The sequence below is a fragment of the Marmota marmota genome, unplaced genomic scaffold, assembly GCF_001458135.2.
Source record: "Marmota marmota marmota unplaced genomic scaffold, marMar, whole genome shotgun sequence".
NCBI classification, from domain to species: domain Eukaryota; kingdom Metazoa; phylum Chordata; class Mammalia; order Rodentia; family Sciuridae; genus Marmota; species Marmota marmota.
In genome coordinates this window covers 1,169,886-1,194,780 of record NW_026000101.1, presented here as the reverse complement: position 1 = coordinate 1,194,780, position 24,895 = coordinate 1,169,886, and the positions used below count along the sequence as shown (strand labels likewise).

Below are 24,895 nucleotides of genomic sequence, written 5' to 3'. Positions count from 1 at the left end.
GAGCTACGACCCCAGCCTCAGGGGTCTTTTTTGATTGGCACATTGTAGGCATTCAATCCTTGTTAAATAAAAGAGTAAAAACAAAGTGACAGATCAACCAGAAGATTGTGTACTCTGGGTCTCTAAGTAAAGACTGAAAGGATAATTTTTTTTCCCATACTAGGGATTGTTAATTAAGTGTCCCAGACAGGCCTCAAATTTGCAATTCTCCTGCCTCAGACTCCCAAGTCACAGGGATTATAGATCTGCACAATCACACCCAGCAGCAATTACCTTTTAAAACCCAGGGTTTAGCAGTGCCACTATGCTTCATCAAGGATGTCTCATGTTTTTCCAAAAATATATTTATTTTTAAAAACAAAAATCAGATAAGTTTTATAGAGTCAAATTTTCCAGAAACAAACCAGAGTTCGGATTCTAGCTTAGAGTGAAAGTCAAACATCAGTAATTTCACGCAGAAGTGATTTCTTTCTACAGGAGATAAAACATTCTGCTTGACTGCAAGCACTCAATTCTCTAAATCTGATTGTACTTCTGCCATCATTTCATTCCATTCCAGGGCTCTGGCATGCAAACGAATCCATCTCTAAAATTCAAAATTTCCAAATTGAGATGAGCGATTGCTGGGCTTGGGTTGGGGTTTATAACCAATTCGTTCATTAATCATTTGTTCCCGGCTCTTGGGGTCACTGCTGAGCCCCATGGCTCCTTCTCCATCACTGCCTCCTACAACATCCACATCTTCCTTCTGTTTCTTACGGGTCTGCAAGCATAAAATTTTTAGGATTTAAAACATTTTTTAAATTAACCAAATGTGTATGTAGCACTTATCATGTACTAGATGGGCTGGGTTAAAGGACAGGGTTCAGGACTAATGAAGAAAAAAACCAAAATCCTAAGTTTAAGATAGTTATGGGTACAAGAGAGATATTGGCATGCAGTGATAAAAGACAGAACTCTTTCTCTCCAGGATGTCATGTCACAGCAAACAGACTATGACTACATAGGGAGATCAGGGCTATGACAGAGGGAGGCCCACACTGCCATACTCCAGGGTGGAAGAGTTGGGGGTGTGGTGGAGGAGGTTCGGAGCAGGAAGCTGCACCTGGAAAACATGAGAGCAGTGAGGGGGACCAAAGGGTGTTTCAGCAAATGCACTATTCAAGACAATGCACGGAAAAATAATAGGACAGTAAAACAACCATCAAAAATCTACAGCCTGACTGACTCCATGAGGCTACAAGTCTAGAAAGTTTTATGCTTAACAAAAGTCTGTTTGGGGGCTTTGTTTTGATTTATTTTTTATTTTTTTTTAATTCCTGGTACCACTCCACAACTTACAGGGCAAAATGGATGATGTAATGAAAGGGGGAAAAAAAGCTGCAACAGATACAAGACCTTAGTGTATGTGGAACTGACCCTACCCTGCATTATTGAACAGCTGCTCTTGATGCTACTGTGGTCTGACAGTCCTGAACAAGGGGTTCCTGTTTAAACTGCAGTGACCTGTCTGACTATGGGCCATTATTCTTTCTGTGACAGATTTTTACAGTTTCTCTAATGCATTTGGGACAACTGTCTCCAACTAATTTGTAGCATTCCTGACAATTCTCCCTTTCTCTCCTAAGAACTGCAGCCCTTTCTGCTGTGTTCAGAACCCTCTGCTACCATATCCAGCACCATAGGGACTTGCTTAGGGAGCTTCTTCCACCAAAATTGTCCCCTTTTGTAGGTCCATAATTTTTCCACTATAATTTCCAAAATCATTAGAGTTCCCATCACCCACCATAGTTACCACTTCCAAAACTTCCTCCACTGTAACCATCGTATATCTACCACATCTGCTACCTGGGTTTCGTATCTCCACAGCCTTCTCTACTAATATAACCAGGACCACCTCCAACTCGGTGATAGCCACCACGACATCCTCCATGACTCCCTCTTGCTGCCACCACCTCCACCATCATAATCTCTTCTTCCACCAAAGTTTCCGCCATAGTCAAAAGTACTTCCACCACCTCCAAAGTTTCTTCCATGGCCCAAAAAGTTGCTAGATCTGCATCCCTGATATCTTTGTGATTCAGCAGAATGAATCTCTTGTTTAGAAAGGGCCTTTTTCACTTTACAATTATGTTCACTAATAGTGTAGTATTCCTGAACAACTTCTACCAGGCTCACAGAATCCTCTCTAGAAATAGTCTTTGGTTCTGCTTCATATACATGAGCCTTGTATGGTCATACACACATCTCTTAATCCACTTTTTTTTTTTTAATTTTCTTAGTTGTAGATGGACACAATACCTTTTATTTTATTTATTCATTTTTATGTAGTGCTGAGAATTAAACTCGGTGCCTCACGTGTGTGCTAAACAACGCTCTACCACTGAGCTACAACCCCAGCCCCTCATCCACCTTTTTAACACAAGGGGAAGTCACAAAACCAAAACTCTTGGAACATTTTATTTGGGGACATCTCATTACCAGTACAATCTGTGAGTATGCCTCATTTCTCCAAATGTTCTCAAATTATCATCTGTACTCTGAAAGAAAGCTTAGACCACCAACAATTTTTTCAACTGCTCTGGTTCCTTTGGATCGTGTCCCTTCCCTCTTCAGGGGCAGCAGCAATCAGCATCCTGGCCTTGGGGCAATCAGGTGGCAGTTTTACTGCCATTTTGAGATGAGACTTGACTCTTTCGACTCAAGTTCAATATAGGACGAAGAGAAAGAAGCCAGGCTTCATCCTGTTTTCAGAAAAAGGTTTGGCTCTGAAACCACAAGTGACTAAGGATTCATAAAGGATGTCTTAAGTTTGATCATTTTCAAAAAGAGACTAACAATTATGCCCAAAGTACCACCACCTAACTGCAAAGATGATATTAGATGATGATAACTTTCTCTAAAGCAGAAAAAAAGAGGTTTAATTGGAGTTCCTTATTAGGAGAGCAGCTCAACTGCTCAAATCCCTAGATTGACCACCACTATATGCCCCCTGCTGATGAACTGTGAGCACTTAGCTGCCAATATCAAAGTATTACAATGAATCAGATAACATAGGGATTGAATATTACTAATCTAAAATGTTTGGGTCTTAAAGAGTTTTGGAATTCGGAGGTTTCCAAATTTTGGAATATTCACATAAATTATACAGGTTGATCATCCCTAATCCGAAAATCCCAGATCTGAAATACTCCAATATCTAAACTTTCCTTTTCCTAACATGAACACTAATCTTCCAGAATCTAGAGTCATGCTAGTGTAATCAAACTTAATTTCAGTAAAAAGTAAAATACCAGTTTTCTATTGGTTTCATTTTCGTTTAGGGCAAAATTGTCCCTCCTTTTTAAGTTGCTCTAAAACAGGTCAAACCTACTAGATAATTGCCTTTAGAGGAAGATTAACTCAATGGTGAGCTGACTCTGCAAAGTCAAAGTTCATATGTTAGCATTTTATGAGATTCATTACAACTGAATTTTATACCGTTCTTAAAATTTACCTCCAATAATACACTATCAATATAAATTCTTAAAAAGAAAAAAAAAACAAGATGATATCTGGAGAACACTAAATTTGCTGGGATGAAGAAAGGGGAAAAGAAACCTGATACTAGTCTTAATATGAAATTGTATACAATTCACAATAGCTAAACTGTGGAACCAATCTAGATGCCTTCAGTGGATGAATGGATTTAAAAAAAAATGTGGCATATATACACAATGGAATTTTACTCAGCAATAAAAGAGAATAAAATAAAAGAGAATAAAATCATGACATTTGCAGGTAAATGGATGGCATTGGAGAAGATAATGCTAAATGAAGTTAGCCAATCCCAAAAAAACAAATGCCGAATGTTTTCTCTGATATAAGGAGGCTGACTCATAGTGGGGTAGGGATGGGGAGCATGGGAGGAATAGATTAATTCTAGATATGGCAGAGGGGTGGGAGAGAAAGGGAAGGGACAGGGGATTAGCAAGGATGGTGGTATGTGATAGACATCATCATCCAAAGTACATGTATGAAGACATGAATTGGTGTCAACATACTTTATATACAACCAGAGATATGAAAAATTGTGCTGTATACATGTAATAAGAATCGTAATGCATTCCTCTGTCATTTATTTTTTTTTTAATTTTTAAAAAAATGAAATGTAAACAATATACAGTAAGGTCAACCATGTTCATGGATACATGGAAATGATAACATCCCCTGCCACATAATGCAAAATATCTAATAGGACAGCAAATGAAAATAGACTTGAAATAAGCCCTCTTTTGGGAACAATTACAGAGATGAATATACTAATTCTTGCCTTCAACAGGTATACAGCCAACAGTGGAGAAAACAGAAAAGCAGACAATTACAATGAAGAGTGATAGTACCTATAAGAGAGATCAGTACCAAGGGAGAAGGCTGAACTTAACCCAGCTGGGGACTGGAATGAGCTGAGTCAAAAGATGAGAAGGAATTAGCCTGACAAAGGACAAGGGCATTTCAGGCAAAGAGAACCCAGTGTGTACAGGCACTGAGATTCAAGTTAAAGATAACCTGGCAGTGGAAGATAAAGTAGAGAGATAAATAAAGACCCAGTCACAAAGGGCCTCACATGCCACACTAAAGAATTATGACTCTGTCCTGAAAGCCAATGAAGAATTTAAGTTTTATTAGTAGACATCAAATACTGTTTGGCAAAATCACATTTAAAAATACATATTAAGTTCCTCCTATATGCTAGATGCTGGGAACACAATGATGAAGAAGATAGGCATGATTTCTTCAATCAAGATTTCGAATATGAAATAATTTTATAATAAACAATAATTGCAAATTATAAGATTTGCTATGAAAAAAAGTATGGTGCTTCTTGAGACCCAAATGAGATGAAGGTAGTAGGGACAAGAAGGATATAGCTGACTTAGGTAGGGTCAGATGAGGCCTCTCGGACCAAGTGGGGGAAACAGACTAGGACTGGAAGAAAGGGAGCACTCCAGGCAAAGGAACTAATATATGCCAAGGCCATGGAAAGGATCGATTGTTTGAAATATTCAAAAAAGATGCAAGAAGCCATTGTGTTTAGGATATAGAGAAACAAGGCAAGAGATGAAACTGGAGAGGAACTACAATGTACAGAACCTTACAGGCCCACAAGAAAGAATTCAGATTTTATTCCAAATGCAGGAAACCACTGGGAGTTTTAAAACAAAGAAAGGCACATCCTGAAAAGAAAATTAAAGATTATTCTAGATACCTGATAAAAAAATGGATTAGAAAAAAATGGGAGTAGAAAGACCATTTAGAAAGCTATTAAAAATCTGGGTGTGGTGCCACATGCCTATAATCCCAGCTACTCAGGAGGCTGAGGCAGGAGGATTGCAAGTTTAAGGACAGTCAGAGCAACTTAGTGAGACTGTCTCAAAATAAACTAAAAAGGGTTGTGAATGCAGCTCAGTGGTAGAGAGCTTACCCAGCATGCACAAGACCCTAGACTCAATCCCCAGTCCTAAAGAAAAAGAAAAATAAAGCTAGCTATCTTCTAAAATTGTACAGGGAGAGATGGTTATTGGGTTGTAACTGCAGAGATGAAAAGGTAGATTCTAGATGTCTAGAATCAGATAATTTACAGACAGATTGAATTTAAAGAATGAGGGAGGGCTGGTGTTGTGGCTCAGTGGTAGAGCGCTCGCCTAGCACGTGTGAGGCCCTGGGTTCGATCTCAGCATCACGTAAAAATAAATAAAATAAAGGTATTGTGTCCAACTACAACTTAAAAAAAAAAAAAAAAGAATGAGGGAAAAGAAGGACTCAAAAATGAGCACTCAGTTTCTGGCCTCAGCAACTGGACAGACACGCAATGGGATGACTGGTTTGATAGAGAAATCGAGTTTTGTCTTTTTTTTTCTTTTTAACATGTTAAGCTCAGTAGGCTGAATGAATAATGACCTCCAAGGCTATCAGTCCCTGATTCCTAGAACCTACAAATTTTATCTTATCTGAAAATAAATAAATAAATCTCTGCAGATATGATTAAATTTACGAACTTGAGATGGAGTATCCAAGTGAACCCTAAAAGTAATTACATATATGCTTATTAAGGGAGGCAGAGGGAGACTTCACAAACAGAAAAGAAGTGGGAAATGTGCCAGGGATACAAGAATGGAGTGAGGTGGCCACAATGGAGGAACACCAGCAGCCTCCAGAAAACAGAAGAGCCAAGACAGTGATTCTCCCTACAGCCTCTAGAGGGAGCATGGTCCTGCCGACACCTTCCTTGATTTCAGCCCAATCATACTGACTTCAGATCTGTGGCCAATAGAACTGCAAAGAACAAATTTCTGATTTCAGGCCACCCAGTTTGTAGTACTTTGTTACAGCAGTCACATTAAATTTAAGATGTCCACAAATCATTCAAATAGACTTCAAATAAGTATAAGAGTCTGAGGTTCAGAAGTTAGTTACTGTTTTAAGTATTTCCTAAGGGTTTGAAAGTTGTATTCTTACCTCCAAGTCCTTCCGAATGCTCTCAAACTCTTCAATGTCATCAAGCTTCAGTTCCAGGCGTGTTGGTTTCCTTCGCAGCATACTGAGATCAACACTAAGACAGACCCAATGAACTACTGAACTATTTTCAACTCTGTTCAAAATGGCAGAGAGGAAGGAAAACTGCAGGTGATAAGTCTCAGCTACAAGTATAAAATCAATTTGTAAGCATGCACACTAAGGTGAGTGGAGGTATTTTAAAAACTCATTTTGATTTACACGTAGACTTATAAATTCTTCAGGTATCTAATTATACCATTTTTATTACATGAAGATCTACAACCCTATAATTCCAAAACACTCTTTCTGAAAGAACTTACAACAGCAAACAAGCTGCCTATGATAGAGAATTCTTGGTAGCAATCACTTGAATCTAGTGCTCCAGTCACATTTAGGAGCAGTATGGTGGCATATACCTGTTGCTCCGGTTACTCAGAACTAGTTGAGCCCAGGAGTTCAAAGCTAGCCTGAGGAACATAGCGAGACCCCATCTCAAATAAATAAATAGACAAAGGTAACTAGGACATCCTAATTGGGTATCCTTAGGGGCAGAGTGAATAAACCATTAAATTTAATCTGCTCTACATGAGAATCATCAGAGATTGTGATACAAAAGTCAGTTTGCCAAATCTCACAGAAACGTAAACTCACCAATTCACAAGATTATCCTCAGAATCTAAGGAAATCTTAAATGGATAAGTCATTCATTAAACAAACTCTTCCTGTGCTCCAGCTACAGACTTGAAAGGCACAGTCGCAATCTGTGAGGAAAACAGATAAGAAAACACGAAATTGCAACAGGGTATAATGAGAAATCTGATGACAGTAATTCATCAGCATCACACCAGCACACAAGGCAGGCCAGGGTACATGTGGTGCACAGGGACATTAGGTGAGGTATCTTGCAGGAAATGATGTTCTGGCTGATTTCTGAAGGGCAGGTAGAGAGAAAGTGCACATAGAGGCTTGAGAGGGCACTTCATGAGACAATACCTGTGTTAACAAACACCATTTTTTGAAAAAAAAAACAAAATACTCCCCTAGTTGAGATTAACATCTACTGAAACTATGGATAAATGTTTGAATAAAATGAAGGATACAAATAGAGAAAGGGAAATGAATTTTTCTTGAGCTCTGTGCTAGGCTTTTGCTTCCCCATTCTTTAAGTTCCTATTTAACACAAAAACTCTGTGAAGCTGGCAAAATCATCCCAATTTTACAGACACAGAAGTGGAAGCAAGCTGTTCATTATATACATAGGTCAATATAGTGATCATTAAATGACAATGATGTAAATGGCAGTCTTATTAAAGTACGTACAGATATAAATTTCTATTAGATGTATCTAGGATGAAACAAGGGACTGTGAAGTATACAAAGGAAGAAACATTTCCTCCTCCCATGAGGCTCTGGACAGTTACAGGTGATATCATCAACACAAAACACTGACACGACTTTTCAAATTATTCTGTACTAAATCAGATACTGTCTTCTACCATATTTCAAAATAAAGAAAAGGTAGGGGAAGCCAAAGCCCAAAGGAGATGGGGAAGGGATGCTTAGAGGAAAAAAAAACAAAAAACAGCTGGGGGTTGGGGAGGGGGAGTGAAACCTTGCCACGAGGCGGCAGTATAGAGTAATAGTTAAAGTGCAGGCTGTCCTCGCGAAGGCCGAGGTTCCCATCCCACGACGTTACCTACCCTGAACGATTAGCGCCATTTCTCACTGGATCTTAGTTTCTGTCTATACTCCGTCGTGTAAGTTAATTGACGTAATGCACTATAAGCTTCTCGAACATAAATTGGCACTTAGCAAAGCGCTCAAAAAATTAAAAGCTATTATTTTTATAACTATTCCAGGGAGTAGGGTTGGGGAGGGAGTTTGTCCAGTTCCTCGAACAGGAGCATTTTGAGACTGCCCCCCACGCCCCATACAGGGATAAAAACCTTGTGTCGTTCATCCCTGGCGCCCCAGCAGCAGCGGGGCACTGGGCCGTACAGAGAGCTGCACGCAGTTTACCTGAAGCCTTCTTACCCATCATCTCATTCTCTATCCGACACAAAGAACAGGCTGAACACAACAAAACAAAACCAACAACAAAATCAGGCCGAAGCTCCTCCGCCACGTCTTTATTTTACTCCGGCGCTAGAGGGCCCTTCCAGCTTTATCTCGCTGCGGCCCAAATCCACCGCGAATTCGCCCAGCTCCGTCCGAGGAGCTCCGGGGAGGACTTCCCGACATCCCTCCTCCCGCAGCTGCAAAGTTGCACTCAAGCACTCAAGAGCGGGTTTCCATGGCAACATGCTCCTGGGCTCAGAGACCACCGAAAGCCTCAGATAAGCCCGGGCACCTAGATAAACTCCAGAGTTCAGCCCGGAACCGCGCGACTCCGCGCACTTACCTCTTTCCAAGCTTCGGCCCCTTCCCGGAACCTCGTCTCCCACCACGAATCTGGTGCGGAGTCCGCAGAACTACACTTCCCAGCCTGCTCTGCACCTCTCTTCACGGAGAACCTCGTCTTCCGCGAGCTTTCCTTGGAGGCTCTACGGTCACGCCCCCTTCCCATTCGGCCAGAATCTTTGCTACTACGACTCCCGTCATGCCCCGAGCGCTTAGGGCGCTGCGTCGGCTCTTGACCCACTTCCGGCAGGTGACGCAATTCCGCTTTGCTGGGCGCGCGGTGGACGGTCTGAAACCTAGAGCGCGGCTTTCGCTGGGGCTTGGCGGCTCCTGGGCCCGGCATGGCTTCTTCACGAGCTTCCTCCACGGTACAGAGCTCGGGATCTCAGTTCACTGTGGCAAGGAGCCGAAGAGGGTGGGGTCCTTATGGGAAGGGGCCGTTAGGGAGCGGGCTGAGGCCGTGGAGGGCCGAGGAGGAAGGCTGCTGGACTCTGGTATCCTGGAGAGCCCAGCAGCGTTTTCCTGGACCCCAAGAGCTTCAATGTGCTATGTGGCTCTTGCATCTCTCGCATTACGCCCCGAACGGTAAACACTTACTCCGACTGGTCTAAAAAACGGTGCCCTGGAGCGAGGAATGCTCTGACCAAGAGTTACGTCCTTGGAATTGTAATGAGGCCTCCTAACTCATATTCAATCTGAAAACATTTGAAATGTGAAAATCAGTAACGTTGTAACTTGTTTCCCTTTAGCACCGCATTGGTTTTATCTGTTACCCTTGATATTTCCCCAGTGATAATCAATAAGCCCTGGAAGAATCAAAAAACCTATTGCATTTCAAACAGAATGAAGTAGGCATGTTCCAAAGCAGATCTTTGATTAAAAAAAAAAAAAGTCACCAAAAGAACTTAACTAGTTTGTTTGTTTTGTTTTTTTATCCACCTCTTATTTCCTATCGGGCAGATTTGAGTGAGAGAATAAAACACCCTCTCCCACCCTCGCAAATCAGTGAAGAACATCTTAACTAGTGCTGAAGCTGCCCTTTGGATTTTAGAGGAAACAGTATTGATTGACGCTCAGGATGAGCATCATCCTTTGGGAAAGCCTGGTAAATTTCTAAGATTGTTTTAGGTTAACCCAACCTTTTGATTTAACAGGCACCCAAAACTAAAGCACCCGACGACTTAGTGGCTCCTGTTGTGAAGAAACCACACATCTATTATGGAAGTTTGGAAGAGAAGGAGAGAGAACGTCTGGCCAAAGGAGAGTCTGGCATTTTGGGTAAAGAAGGACTGAAAGCAGGAATTGAAGCAGGAAATATTAATATAACCTCTGGTAAGATGCAAATTCCAAGTCCATCTTTACCTTCGTGGCTGCAGTTTTCTGTAATGAATACCTTCCCAAACTTAGCACTCATTTTATAATGTCAAAAGTTCAGTCTTTACACTTGCATCTGTATATTTGTGCTTTGCCTGTCCTTCTTGGCAGCATCCAGAGATTTTGTTTAAAAACAGTTTTTCTTCCACTAATTATTATTAGTTATTTTATAAGTTTATTCAGTGTGTTTTTGGGTTCATATTGATTCTGTTTATTTTCTGGACATCTAACAGTTTGAGCATTAGTTTGAAACTAAAGTTGTTAAATAATATCCGTTTTACTTTTCCTGTTATTACCCCAACTGAAATAACTTTTTTAAATTAAAAAGATAATAGTTACTTTTATTTTTAAAGATCAAACTATGAAATAGAAAATCCTGTATTTCTTTTTAATTGAATGAATTTTTTTTGAGAATTTTAAAGTAACTATAAAAATACATAATTTTTTTCTGTAAATGAAACCATAATATATAAACTTGTTTTGTAGCCAGCACTTTTCACTCTATATATTATTCGTGATATCTTTCCATGACAGTAACAAGAATTCTACTGTATTTTTAAGATAAAATTATATCTATTTATCATAAAGTCAGACAGTACAGGGGTATAAGAAGAAAAGAATCCTCTGCAGGAAGGACTTTGTCAGGTTTCTCATCCTTCCACACTTTTTCTACATCGTATACATTAGTAACTTTTTTTTTTTTTTTAACTTTTCTGCTGTTTTTAAGACTAACTGCTTCATTATTGCACCTCACATTTTTCATTTAGATGTACATATTTGGTGCAAGTTTAAAAAATTAGTTTCTAGATTATCCAAAAAAGCCTTATAAAAGGGAATTTTATTTTCCTGGTAATTATTTCCGGTTTACTAATTAATATTTGTAAGTGTTCCTGTACTGGGACTGTTCTTAGCAAATAGTCTTAGCAAGTGTTAAAATAATATTTCTGGTTCACCTTCTGATTAGAAGGCTAGTAAACTCATTTGCTAAAGATGTTCTGTACTCTTTCTGATCTCATCTAAACTATGTTTATAAACTGAAAATGGTAAATTATAAAGTGTATAATAGGCATTTACCTCTCTTTAGGTCATATACATACTTTGTTAAAAATTATTTCTTTCTCCTTATTTAAAGAAGGTCTGGTGAGTTGCTAATATTGCATATTCCTTTTGTAGGAGAAGTATTTGAAATTGAAGAGCACATCAGTGAACGGCAGGCAGAAGTATTGGCTGAGTTTGAAAGAAGGAAGAGAGCCCGGCAAATCAATGTTTCCACAGACGACTCAGAGGTCAAGGCTTGCCTTAGAGCCTTAGGGGAACCCATTACACTTTTTGGAGAGGGCCCTGCTGAAAGAAGAGAAAGGTGACTTTTCTAAATATGTACTTTTTTTTTTAATTCATCACGGGGTTCTAGTTGCAAATCCAGTTGATCCTCTAGCTGAAACTTTAATAGAATTCTCAGTGTTATCAATATTTTAAGTTGTTTTTATATAGTTTTAACGCATAATCTGATTTTAGGCCAATTTTTACTCCAATATCAGCTTTCCTTTGTAGTGTGAAGAAGGTGCTAAGACACTCCCTTCCCACCCCAGTATGAAGTTGTGAGTTGGATAAACAGTTGTTGTTGAGCTTTGAAAACTTACACATCAAATATATTCTATGTCAGTGACACAAAACATAATGATATATATTTTGGGATATAATTACAGAAGCACTATCCTTGAATAATGCTCCTCTTGTGATATTAAGGTTGCGCAGTGTCATAGTGATATGCACTTTTGAGGATTTTTCTCTTGTCTCTGTATCCATAAGGAACCATCTCTCCCCTCTATCATCAGGCTTCTTATAGAGATGGTTTGTATTTACTCTGTTTATTTAAGGCCCTTACTCCTTACTTTCCAGCCCCTTGCAAAATGATTGACCCCTAACACCTTGAAATTGCTCCCTAAGATCCCTAACCCATCTTTACTAAGACTAGCCCTAGTACACTGCCTGTCACTCTGCCTGAAACTCTCCCTCTCCTTTATTCCCATACAACCAAATCCTTCTGATTTTCCTCCTATTTCTCTACCTCATTCTCGCTTTTTCAGCCTCTTTTCCCTACCTAACCTTTATAGGCTGCAGTTCTTTGTCCTTATCCTATGCTCACCCTTGGAGATCAGTTCCACTCCATGGCATCATTTACTATGTATGTTCTGCTGACTTCCAAAAATTTCTGTCACCTAGAAGTACTTCCTACAAGTACTTCAAACTTGAGACAGCTTAATTGACATTTGTGGCCCACTCTTCTATTCCCCTTACAAATGGCACTATCATTCCCACAGTTCTCATTTGAAAACCCACCATACCTCCTTTGTTATCAGTCAGCAAAACCTAGTCTTTTCTGTTTGGGAATGTACCTCCAGTCTATCTGTGTTCTTTCACATCTAGATAGTTGGTGACAGCTGAAAATGTGTTAATTGTTTGCTTAAAAACCTACAGTTTCTGGGCTGGGGGTATATAGCTCAGTGGTAGTATACTTGCCTAGCATGCACAAGGCTCTGTTTTAATCCACAGCACAAGGGTGGGTTGGGGGGTCCTCCCATGTTTTCTTCTTATACTTGGAATAAGAAACCTCTAGTCATGACCAAAAAGGTCTTCAAACTCACCTTGTGCCATTCTTCCCCAATTTTCCAGACAGCCACATTGGCCCTCCTGAGTACTCAACCTTTTTCCTGTTTTCTACTAATCTTTTCTCTTTTTGTTCATACTTTGCCTTTTAGAGTTCTTTTATTCTTTTGTTTCAGCACAAATGCCACCTGTTCAAAGAAGCTTTTCCTAACACCTGATCCTTGCAAAGTGACCCCACCAATATTTTCTATCAAGTGTGTTATTTTTTTATGACTCAGAGAGTTTCTACAATAATACACAATGTGATTTTGCAGCCTTTATTCTTCCCTTTTAATCCATTCTCCATACTTTTCTAGGGATCTTCCTCAAATGTAAACTCTTCTTAGAATAACACTAACAGCTCTTTGTGACGTGGCTCCTACTTAAATTTCCTCCTTGTACCCCATGCTTCAGCTCTACTGAACTGTTTGTGATTCCAAGCTTAATGTGGTTTTCTTACCTCCAGGCCTTTACATTTGTTTAACTCTCTGCCTCAACTCTCATTTCTCCATGTTTTGGGGGTGTTTTTATTTTTTATTTTGCAGTACTAAGGATTGAACCAGGGATGCTCTACCATTGAGCTACACCAGCCCTTTTTATTTTATGTTGAGACAGGGTCTCACTAAGTTATCCAGGCTAGCCTTGAACTTGCAATTCCCTTGCCTCAGCCTCTTGAGTCACTGAGGTTACAGGTGTGCAGCACTGCACCGAGTTCATTTTCCCATTTTTGACCCCTTGGCCTGACTACTTGAAGACTCAATTTAGATAACATTCTATCTGTGAAGCTTTCCCTGGTCCAAATAGCTGGCTTAGGTGTCCCTTCTATATTCCAATTTAGCATTCTGCTCTTACTGCTGTCATGATACTTAAAATAAGAAACTATATCTCCTTGTTACTTTCTGTCTTCCCCCCACAGCTATGCTACTTGGAACCCAGAACTATTTCTTTGAATTATTGTTTACTTAGTACCTCAGTTAGTATCCAGTGCATTGTGGCCTTGAGTGGAATGTGGTTGTCTTCACTGTCTAAGTGGTAGCAGTGTACAGAGTGGTTAACTCCAAATGGGATAAGAAATTGCTTATAGTTGAGTTTAGGAAATCTCAAATAAAGAAGATTGGGTAAAAGAAATCACATGAAAGTTTAGGCATGCCCATTTGACTCCTACAGAAGGTTGGTAGAGTTGTGAATGAAGTTTGAACAGAAAAAGAAAAAACATAGTATATGTAGGGTTTGGTACTCCCTGCAATTTTAGGCATTCACTGGGCATTTTTTTCTTTCTCCTTTCTTTGTAATAGGGATTGAACCCAGGGACACTTTACAACTGAGCTATAGCCCCAGTTCCTTTTTATTTTGAGACAGGATCTTACTTGCTGAGGCTGCCCTCAAACTTGTCCTCCTGCCTCAGCATCCCAAGTCACTGGGATTATAGGCCTGCACCACTGTACCTAGCTTCTCTGGGGATCTTGAAATGTATCCCCCTGTAGATGGGGGCAGGGACATGGACTACTGTACTTTTTGACAGTCTTAGCTCAACTCTGTTTACATATTGGTCTTTTGTGTTACAGATTAAGAAATATCCTCTCAGTGGTTGGTACTGATGCCTTAAAAAAGACAAAAAAAGATGATGAGAAATCTAAGAAATCCAAAGAAGAGGTAAAATACTTTTTTGGTTTGACAGTATAAACATCAAGAAAATGAAATATTTGTGTCATTTTCTCTTCTCAGTGGATTGCTTTGTCAGGATAAGGGGAGAAAAGGCTTGGAGGGTTCTTCCATTCAGAAACAGTTTCTGGCGATTGTTTGTGATTCTTATGTGAATATCAAAGGATCTAAGTGAGTTTTCTATTCAGGAAAGAACTAATAGCATTCTTGGTGAACTTACTTAGAAACCAGAGCCATCTAATAAGACATGGAAATACAGTAGAAAGCACATATGCCTGACTTCAGGGCAGGTATGCTTCAGACTTAACATTTCTGCTCTTTATTTGCCTTTCAGTATCAGCAAACCTGGTACCATGAAGGACCAAATAGCCTGAAGGTGGCCAGGCTGTGGATTGCTAATTATTCACTGCCCAGGTAAGCAGAGCCTCTAGAAGAAGAAAGAAGCATATTTTTTCTTGTTTACTCTGAGAGAATGAGGATCGACTCTATGATGATAGTGGTTATTAAATGAAGCTTAAGAACCCTTGTTGACAGCCTTTTTGTTCCTGGTAGCAGTGTTGTTTCTGTGTCCCAGGGCAATGAAACGCTTGGAAGAGGCCCGTCTCCATAAAGAGATTCCTGAAACAACTAGGACATCCCAGATGCAAGAGCTGCACAAATCTCTCCGGGTAAGGTGTTTGCAATGATTGTTTGATATCTTCTATTACTAGATTTTTTACTTTGAACCATCTCAAGGAAAGTAAAGGTAACTACCATGAATATTCCTTCCTGCTGGATCTGCTATGACATGCAAGGCACTGTTAGTTAAGGTGGCAGGAACCTACTGTACACACAGAGGCCACTGGTTCTATTTTTGACTGCTCCATTTTAATTTGTTGCAGCTGTGCTTCAGACTGCTATATGGTCTTCTATTGATATTTGCTGACATAGAAGTTAGTATTACCAGGCTAGAATATAGCTGGAGCTTCAAATAAGCCTGATTCCATTCACCAATACAAGTGTTTTCTAATAATAACAGTGAAAGTATAAAATCTTGGGGTGGGTTAAAACTGAAAGATTGCCCCTTTTTTTATGGCAGAAAAGCCAAGGAACTCTTGGATTACCCTATTAATGTCATCATTTGTCTTCTTTTTTTAAGTCTCTGAATAACTTCTGCAGTCAGATTGGGGACGATCGGCCTATCTCCTACTGTCACTTTAGTCCTGATTCCAAAATGCTGGCCACAGCTTGTTGGTAAGTTTTATTTTACAGTTGACATTTTCCTAAATGGGGATAGGTCCAGAAAAAAATAAGCATTTGTCATAGCTGTCTAGTTCTACTTCCTCAGTTTCTCATGATCACACCATACTACAGATGCAATATAGTCTTTGTTTCACCAGGGCCCCAGAGAACCATAATATGTAGCAGACTGTCATTTCTTGACACTGGCATTTTTGAGCAGGTCATATGGATTATAGACCAAGTAGTGTTCACTCCTCAGTTTAGATAGCTATTTTTTGTTATTGTTTTTTGTTTTAATTCTGTTACCTACCTAAGATACATAATCCCTGTAAGATTCAGTGTCCTTATATATAAAAGTGAAGTGAGGTAGCATTTGTAAATCATTTTGCCTTGATAATGCCTGATATATGGTAAGAACTCAGTAAGTCTTAATTTAACTTTATTTTCTACTTAACACGTATGCAAAAACTCTTGGGATGTAATAACTTTGTTTTGTTTTTTGGTTTGTTTCGTTGGTTTTTTTGCAGTGCTGGGAATTGAGCCCAGGGTCTTGCACATACTAGGCAAGTGCCCTACCACTGAGCTATACCATCAGCCCTGTTTTGCTTTGTTTTTGCTTATTTTGCGGACTATGGTGTCTAGTAGAGAGGAAGCTTATACTGAATGCATAGGAATTATGCAACTAGGCAGAAATTGAGACTGTGCTCCAGGAGAAAGCCGAAGAACTATACAGATCACCTCTCCAAGCCTCAGTTACCTTAACTCTACTTTATTGTGATTTAAGAAAATGTTTTGTTCTTTTTGAAGTTCTAGAGATCAAACCCAGGACCTCACGTTTGCTAGGCAAATGCCCTACCATTGAGCTACATCCCTAACCCAGTTTCCTTAACCATAAAGCATAAATGGAAATCCTGCCGTATCCTTGGAGATAGTAGATACGAAAGTAATTCTTAGAAAATTTCCAAAATAAGTTTTGTTTTTTTTTTAATTTAGATACTTTGTAGATGATGAAATGCTATTCAATTTAAAATAGGACATGATGGTTTCATTTGTTCTGCCTTCCTCATAAATTGATCCAGAAATTAAGGTGAATAGCAGCAATGCTGTTCAGTAGGATAGCAGTAGGGTCCAGTAAAAGCCCCTGGTTGTCTGAGACCTGGTTGTATCTCTTCTTCTATAGCCCTTCAATTTATTAGTCTTTTATTATTTATTTATTTTCTGTCTGCCACTGTAAAGTGTATAGGGGGTGAGAAGAGATTGTCCTTTAGTAATGTTACCAAGGTACCTTTTCCTTCCCAGACCAACCCTGGCTGAGATGCTTTCCTTTGTATTTGATAGGAGTGGGCTTTGCAAGCTCTGGTCTGTTCCTGATTGCAACCTCCTTCACACACTTAGAGGTAAGTTAGAGTCTTGTTTAGATCTGTTTTATCCCCACTGTGACCTCTTATAAGTAGTAAAATTCTGCCTCACACTCAAACCCAGTACACACAGCATCGATTCCTGATTTCATTTGATGTTGTTTAGTTTCTCGGACTCCAAAGCCAGAATGTAATGACTTCTTACCATACAACCTTTTTCTCATATCCATCCACACTCAGGCATTTTATAATGTCTGAACTAATAAACACAAACCTTTAATGTTTTACTTTTTTCTAATCTAGCTTAAATATTAGTTTAAGTCTTTATTTTTTTTCTTTTTAAATGTTGAATTAGTCACTTTATTTATTTACACTAAGGGGTAGTATGTACTGGAGATTGAACACAGAGCACTTTACCACTGAGCTACATCCCCAACTCTTTTTATTTTTTAAGACAGGGTCTCACTGAGTTCCTTGGGGGCCTCACTAAGTTACTGAGGCTGGCCTCAAACTTGCAATCCTCTTGCCTCAGCTTCGGATTATAGGCATGTGCCTGGATAAATAGTCACTTTAATACTTTACATGTCCACACATATTCTCTGATATATTTTTATCTGTATTGTTCATCGCAATATATATTTTGCTGTAGGTTATAAAGAAGTGAGAACCCTTTAACTTTCTTTTTTTTTAAGGCCATAACACAAATGTAGGCGCAATTGTATTCCATCCCAAGTCTACAATCTCATTGGACCAAAAAGATGTCAACCTGGCCTCTTGTGCTGCTGATGGTTCTGTGAAACTTTGGAGTCTTGACAGGTGAGTATTACTGTGCCACAATTGCTACCTCCATCTTAAAGTACATAAGTAATTGGTTGGCTCTCAGCAACTCAGGGTTAAAAAATCTGATATTTGACCCCAGCAATAAACTAGGAGTTAAGGTAAATTAGTGTGAAAATAGAGTGGGAGGTTTCTTTTTTAGACTTCTTTCACCAGAGGAGTTGTGCCAAGTTTTTCTGGTTAACTTTGAACCTCAATTTGTGCCTCCAGCATAGTGGCACTGTTTCCAGCTGCAGATATTTTGGAAAGATCCAGCCTACCTCCTACACAGTGGGTTAGCACTAGAGAAATGCGTGGTTTGGTAGATGGACTGAGGATAACAATCTTGGTAGCCTGTTCGTTGTTAGCTCACAGCCACGGGGGAAAGGAAAGTGAGGTTCTGTCTGGCAGCACTGCCAAGAAGGTGGTGTCATCTCCCACTGGCTCCATCTCTGACCTAGGATATATTTATCAACTACAACAGGTTTTTGGTTTTTATTTAATTATTTTTGCTATACCCCACCCCAAAAAAAATTGTGGATGTACCCTGTTGGTTTAAGACATCTGAATTCAATTACTTAGTTTTCTTTCTTTGGGAAAGCACAGAAAGGTTTTGATTCCAACATTTTTTAAAGAGCTAATTAGTGTCTGTTCTGCCAAATAGGGTCTCATCTACAAGCCAGCAAGTTTTAATTGGCTTTGGTAATACTTAGCAATGTTTATTCCCCTGGGGCTCTGGTTAGTTCTTTGTATGCACATTGACAAAGTTCCCTTTTTAATTGCCCTCTTTAGAGTTCATGTTTATTTCCTTCACCTGTGTTTGATCTTTCTCTGGATACTGGGTAGCAGAATTTCATGACCATCAAAAGGAGGCCAAGCCTCTGTCTACTCAGGATTTCCTTTTTCCATTTGGATTCTTGAATAGACTAAGATTTGAGAAAGATTTATCTGTAGCCCAGTTGTACTAAAACAGTTTGATTTCTAAGTATGATTTGAAAGTTTTCTTTTCAAAATCCAAGTACTACTTTAGTGCAAAGTGACTACTTTGCTTACTAGGCAGAAGTGTCTCACTTTTCTCTAATACTAAATTATATGGTGTTGAGGGTTTAGTAATAGATAATTGAGGTGGTAGTCAGCTGGCCTTATGGGCACATGAAATAGTCCCAAATCTTTTAAAACCTTGGGAAGGAGCTTAATTATTGTTAACCCTAATATTTTAACAAATTGTAAGCATAGTTACAACTTAGCCACTTGAAATGTACAGAATGGGTATATCTTCACAACAATAAATAAATCCAATAAATATTTACATGACTATAAAGTGGTTTACTTGTCTATGTTTGGTTCCTTTTCAGTGATGAACCAGTGGCAGATATTGAAGGCCACACAGTACGTGTGGCCCGAGTGATGTGGCATCCATCAGGACGTTTCCTGGGCACTACCTGGTAAGCCATCTCATTATTTTCCCATTCATACATGCTTGTGGCATTTTGTTAATTTTTTTTCGTTGTCTGCCAAGTAAATTTTTAGAGCAAAGATTTCTAGTAGAATTTTTGTGAACTGCTCAGAATCAGAGAAAAGAATATGATATAGTGAGGACTAAGTGTATTTGCTTTTAAATTGTAATGAATGACTTAAATATGGGTTTTTACTATACATTGTATTAAAATCTCTCTGGCAACTAATCAGTTTCTCTTTCTGGTTCTGTATCAGTGAGGCTAGAATCTGGTGGTGAACTTTTTCTTTGAGGTATAAATTAACATCCGGTGAGATGAGTTTAAGTTTATAGTTCAGTCTTGACAATTGCCTACCATCTGTGTGACCCACACCCCTGTCAATATAGAGAAAGTTCTCTCAAGCCCCTTCCTACTCAGTTCCCCTCTCCAAAACAACTACTCATCTGATTTCTGTCTTTATAAGTGAATCACCTCTATTCAGACTGTCTGAGCTCATTTGTGTCTGGTTTCTTTTTACCCAGTGAAACATTTTTAAGATCCAATCATGTAGCAGGTGTCAGTAGTTTCTTTTTATTGCTGAGCAGTGGTGTATTGTGTGCATGCGCCACAGTTGATACTGTGATAGACACTCGGTCTTGTTGATCAGTCAGAATAAAGCTGCCCTAAATATTCTTATACCAGGCTTTTTGCAGACATGCTTTTTTTTTTCCTTTCTCTTGAGTAAATTCCTAGAAGTACAATTGATAGTTCAGAGGATAAAACTCTTAAACTTCTAAGTAGTGTTTCAAAGTGGTTATACCATTTTACATTCCCAGAATTCTGGTTGCTTCATATCCTTACCAACATTTGGTGTTGTCAATCTTACCAGTTTGTCTAAGGTAGCCATTGTGTATCGCTATCTTAAATTCTAATTCTTATTACCCTAATGACAGTTGGTATTGAATACTTTGTCATATGTTTACCATTTGTTTGCATATCTTCTTTTGTGCAATGTTTAGTTAAAGATTTGTCTTTTTTTTTTTTCTTTTTTTAGTTGTAGATGAACACAATATCTTTATTTTCTTTATTTTTATTTGGTACTAAGGATCGAACCCAGTGCCATGCTCTACCACTGAAACACAACCCCAGCCCCACTTAGTCCTTTTTTAAATTGAATTTGTCTTTTTTTTTGGTCTTTTTCCACATGCTTAGCCAGTTCTACCACAACTATTGAAGAGACTTTCCTTTCTCTGTTGAAATTGCTTTGGCACCTTTGTTGAAAACATTTGACTAGATATATGTGGGTGTGTTTCTGTACTTTGTTCTATTCCAGTCTTGTTTTTGTATGCCCAGCATCCAATATAGGGCCCTGTAAATATACAAAGTTCAACAAATAATGAGACATAATGACAAAATGAGGAGGAGAATATAGGCAAGAGAATCTTTGCTGAGCCATTCTTAGGGAATTCTGTTCTTAAAATAGTTAACTAGAGTAGATTTACAGCAAGTTCAAGGTTTCCCTGTTAGTGCCTAAGACAGGTGTTCTTAGCTGTTGAAGCATTATTTGTTCCAGAAAGGAATTTCTTACTCACATGGTTGAAAGAACAGTTTTGGAACCATTAAGTTAAGCCACAGATACGATAGTAATTTGCACATTGTGGAAACCAAATCAACCTGCTGGTTGATTGCTAGTGTAATTCTTCCTTTTCTTAGCTATGACCGTTCATGGCGCTTATGGGATTTGGAAGCTCAAGAAGAGATCCTGCATCAGGAAGGCCACAGCATGGGTGTGTATGACATTGCCTTCCATCAAGATGGCTCTTTGGCTGGCACTGGGTAAGGCTTCTTTCACAAAGCCGGGGCAGCTCAGTAGTGTCACCTCTTAGATGTGCCTGCTTCCCCATAGAACTGGATTCAAAGTGTTTGTTTATGTATTATTTTGTCAGGGGACTGGATGCATTTGGTCGTGTTTGGGACCTACGCACAGGACGTTGTATCATGTTCCTAGAAGGCCACCTGAAGGAAATCTATGGAATAAATTTCTCCCCCAATGGGTAAAATAAGCTCATTGAGTGAGAGGTGGAGAGGGTGCTTGGTCAGTCACTACTCTGTTTTCTAACTTTCATACTACATCTGATCCACAGCTACCACATCGCAACTGGCAGTGGTGACAACACTTGCAAAGTGTGGGACCTCCGACAACGACGTTGCGTGTATACCATCCCTGCCCATCAGAATTTAGTGACTGGAGTCAAATTTGAACGTAAGCCTCCCTCCTGTTTTAGGCGTAAACACTACACAAGTTCTGCACATCAGTGGAGTGCAATCCAGGCTGAAGCTTAACTTAGAAGTAGAACAGGGGAAAATTTGACCTCTGTTAGAGGAGCAAGTTACAATTTCCTTCCTCTGCTGTACCCCTGGGCAGAGCTATGGCAGAGCGTGAAAGTAGGGCTGGAGTTGTGGCTCAGCAGTAGAGCACTTGCCTAGCATGTGTGAGGCACTGGGTTCCAGCCTCAGCACCACATAGAAGTAAATAAGTGTATCCATCTTCAACTAAAAAATAAAAGCACTTAAAAATTAAAAAAAAAAAAAAAAACCAACCATGAGAGTAAAGACTTGTGAATGCTTTGCTTCATTCTTTTCTCCATGGACATTCTAAGGATATTCTGAAAAGTAATATTAATCTTGTCTACCAAGGAAAGAGCTAGATTCTTTTGTCACTTCTCAGTCTGCCTGTGGTTGTCCCTTTTTCCTGGAGGCCTCCTAAGAATATAGAACCAGGCCTGGCGTGGTGGTGCATGCCTGTAATCCCAGCAGCTCAGGGGGCTGAGCAGGAGGATCACCAGTTCAAAGCCAGCTGCAGCAAAAGCAAAGTGCTAAGCAACTCAGTGGACCCTGTGTCTAAATAAAATACAGAACAGGGCTGAGGATGTGGCTCAGTGTTTAAGTGCCCCTGTGTTCAATCCCCTTTACCAAAAAAAAAAAAAACATAGAATCAATATGTTGAGTTTTTAGTTTTTCTAGGTATAGAAATGCCTTCTTTTTCAAAATAGTATGTTTGGGCAGGTTTTTGTTTTTTTGTGTGTGTGGTTTTTGGTTTTTTGTTTGTTTGGGTTTTTTTGGTAAGCTCTTGAATATTTGATGAATTCTCAGGCACATTCCTTTCTTTTCTCCAATAGCTATCCATGGGAACTTCTTGCTCACTGGTGCCTATGATAACACAGCCAAGATCTGGACCCACCCAGGCTGGTCCCCATTGAAGACTTTGGCTGGCCATGAAGGCAAAGTGATGGGTCTAGACATTTCTTCTGATGGACAGCTTATAGCCACCTGCTCATATGACAGGACCTTCAAGCTCTGGATGGCTGAATAGACAAGACCGTGGAAGAAGGACTCTAACCCCAATCTCTCCCTTAGGAGCCATTTTCCTTAAAAGAAAAGAATTGATGTGTTTTGTTCTATCATGTTTTCTGCCAATTACCATGTATAGACCCTCAGTAGATTTGGATTTTCACGTCAGCCTACTCCGAAGAGGCAGCCCAGTCCTTAGGTGATGGTGAACTCCTTTCGTGGTTGAAAATGAAATTCTCATCTTCAGGCCTATCCATGAACCTCCTAGACATTTTTTATTGGTCTTTCTTTGAATGCTCTCAGCACTCAGGATTGTGACTACTCTCTGCATTTTTAATTCTTGAAACTTGGCTTCCCATGACATGGTATGTGCTTCAGGGCTGCATGTGATCCAGTGAGCAAGGTAGCTGGACTATATTCTGAAAGTCCTTGAGGAAAGAGACACATCTCACCACATATTGGTTGAACAATGTCTCACGGCAAGTCCCTGGAGTGGACAGCAGTTATGCTGATGTTTATACACTGAAGCTTTGACCCCTTCCTGTGAAGTTCACTTGGAATGCTAACTGCATCAGGAAACTCAGAACTGAACACTCACCTCATCAGAAAATGCCTTCCATCTTGCTTTGAAGCTTAACATCCTTCATACTACCCTAAAGCAAGGCCACTATGTCAGGATTCAAAGAAATTTGTAGAAAGCAAACATGATGTCTCTCTTGTACACTCTCCTTGCTATGGTTATTTAAAGGATGTACTTTGTGTATTAAAAGGTACTTCATGTCGAAGTAACTGGAAAAAAATCCCTAATAGGCATTACTAAACATAAACCTTTTTCTCTTTATTACCCACTTGCTAGGAGTAAAATCCTACCATAAAAACTATCCTTTAAAAATTGTTTTCTATAGTTAAGCATTTTCTGAACCCTAGTCATTTGTCCAAGGAGTATCTTTTTTTTGGTTTGGGTTATAACATTTCAGATATGAATTAGCACAATTTCTCCTTAATCAGCACTCTTAGTTTTGTTAATAGGGGACTGTTGGCCTTATCACCAGTAAACTGTGCGTGGGCTCCATAATTCTTACTAGTTGGGCATGTAGTGATTGCCTTCACCTTCTTACCGCAGGAATATATTTTCTGGCCTCTGAAATTAGTAAATTCACATAAAAAGAGGAATTTGGAAGAAAAGCATAATAAGGAAGAATTAAATAAGGGCTAATATAATGGTTTCTCCATTAATGTTCAAAATCCTTTCATTGGCCCATCCAGAGAGGTTGAGAGTGGCTTTGGCTCTATCCTGCAAATTATGAATATGTGATATGTAGCTAAACATGCTGTTTTTAATCTGATTTCATTTATAACCAAATCGATGCATATCCTGTTCAGTTGTTAAGCCTCTGAATTCTTGGGTCTGTCCTCACGGCCCTAAGTTGTTGTTTAATAGTTCTGTTTTCTTTGTAGTTTGCCATGAAAAAAACTTTCCATCACCATTTTTGTAAAATGATGAACATGAGTGTACCCCATGCAGCTTGGGCATGGCGCACTAACAGTGGTTTGCAGTTTCTCAGGTGTAAATCTTATTATTCCCTTGGACTCGCCTGTTTGTTTGCTTTTTGGTGGTGGTTCATGAGGTGGTGGTTGGGTTAAAAATATTTCATCTAAGCCTTTAATAGAACAAATATCTGGTAGAATATCCATTTCTTCAAACACCATTATAGAAAGTAATAGAGAAACACAAAGCCAGGAGTGGCATTTCATGATTATTCTGAGCTGAACATCATGGCCACCACAGAGCAGAACATTTACTCCCTACCTCATCAGTGTGCCAGCACATTCAGACATCTCCGTAGTCCTCATGACCATATGAGTTTCTTATTCCCTTTTTATAGGCAAAACTGCAGCTCCAAGAAGTGACTCACCAAAGTTATCCAGCTAGTAGGTTATAAAACCTGAATCTGAACCTTAATCTGTCTGACCATTTCATCTTATAAAGATTCCACAGGCTTTCTTAAGTAGGTTGGCCACACTGGCTACAAGTCCAGTGCAGCCAGCATTACCTTTTTCCTCTGTGGATCATCTTTTTAACTCCACCTTGTG

The 24,895-nt window shown here is 39.4% G+C and overlaps 2 protein-coding genes across 4 annotated transcripts; one reads left to right on the top strand and one right to left on the bottom strand.

Annotated features, from left to right (window-relative positions):
• Nucleotides 1–328: 328 nt before the first annotated feature.
• On the bottom strand, nucleotides 329–9,086 carry Cdc26 (cell division cycle 26). 2 transcript variants are annotated; one of them, XM_015492181.2, is made up of 4 exons: nucleotides 8,939–9,086; nucleotides 7,189–7,298; nucleotides 6,499–6,631; nucleotides 329–763 (listed from the first exon to the last, which is right to left on the bottom strand). In XM_015492181.2, the coding sequence occupies exons 3-4, from the start codon at nucleotides 6,577–6,579 to the stop codon at nucleotides 587–589; spliced, it is 258 nt and encodes an 85-aa protein (XP_015347667.1). In that variant the 5' UTR covers nucleotides 6,580–6,631; nucleotides 7,189–7,298; nucleotides 8,939–9,086; the 3' UTR covers nucleotides 329–586. The 2 variants fall into 2 exon arrangements, with proteins under 2 accessions (XP_015347667.1, XP_015347668.1); XM_015492182.2 differs by lacking the exon at nucleotides 8,939–9,086 and adding an exon at nucleotides 8,572–8,898.
• Nucleotides 9,087–9,172: 86 nt separating this feature from the next.
• On the top strand, nucleotides 9,173–24,537 carry Prpf4 (pre-mRNA processing factor 4). 2 transcript variants are annotated; one of them, XM_015492180.2, is made up of 14 exons: nucleotides 9,173–9,305; nucleotides 10,092–10,269; nucleotides 11,485–11,671; nucleotides 14,523–14,610; nucleotides 14,954–15,033; nucleotides 15,194–15,287; nucleotides 15,758–15,852; nucleotides 17,179–17,237; nucleotides 17,891–18,014; nucleotides 19,370–19,459; nucleotides 21,164–21,286; nucleotides 21,397–21,504; nucleotides 21,595–21,713; nucleotides 22,630–24,537. In XM_015492180.2, the coding sequence occupies exons 1-14, from the start codon at nucleotides 9,279–9,281 to the stop codon at nucleotides 22,821–22,823; spliced, it is 1,566 nt and encodes a 521-aa protein (XP_015347666.1). In that variant the 5' UTR covers nucleotides 9,173–9,278; the 3' UTR covers nucleotides 22,824–24,537. The 2 variants fall into 2 exon arrangements, with proteins under 2 accessions (XP_015347666.1, XP_048639133.1); XM_048783176.1 differs by lacking the exons at nucleotides 9,173–9,305; nucleotides 10,092–10,269; nucleotides 11,485–11,671; ... (1 more) ...; nucleotides 14,954–15,033; nucleotides 15,194–15,287 and having other exon boundaries at nucleotides 17,140–17,237.
• Nucleotides 24,538–24,895: the final 358 nt, after the last annotated feature.

Coding starts and splice junctions, on each gene's coding strand:
- Cdc26 (XM_015492181.2), bottom strand. CDS start 6,579: ATGCTGCGAAGGAAACCAACACGCCTGGAACTGAAGCTTGATGACATT. Junction 764..6,498: donor GCATTCGGAAGGACTTGGAG/GTAAGAATACAA, acceptor TTATGCTTGCAG/ACCCGTAAGAAACAGAAGGA.
- Prpf4 (XM_015492180.2), top strand. CDS start 9,279: ATGGCTTCTTCACGAGCTTCCTCCACG. Junction 18,015..19,369: donor AAACTTTGGAGTCTTGACAG/GTGAGTATTACT, acceptor GTTCCTTTTCAG/TGATGAACCAGTGGCAGATA. Junction 21,287..21,396: donor GGCTCTTTGGCTGGCACTGG/GTAAGGCTTCTT, acceptor TTATTTTGTCAG/GGGACTGGATGCATTTGGTC.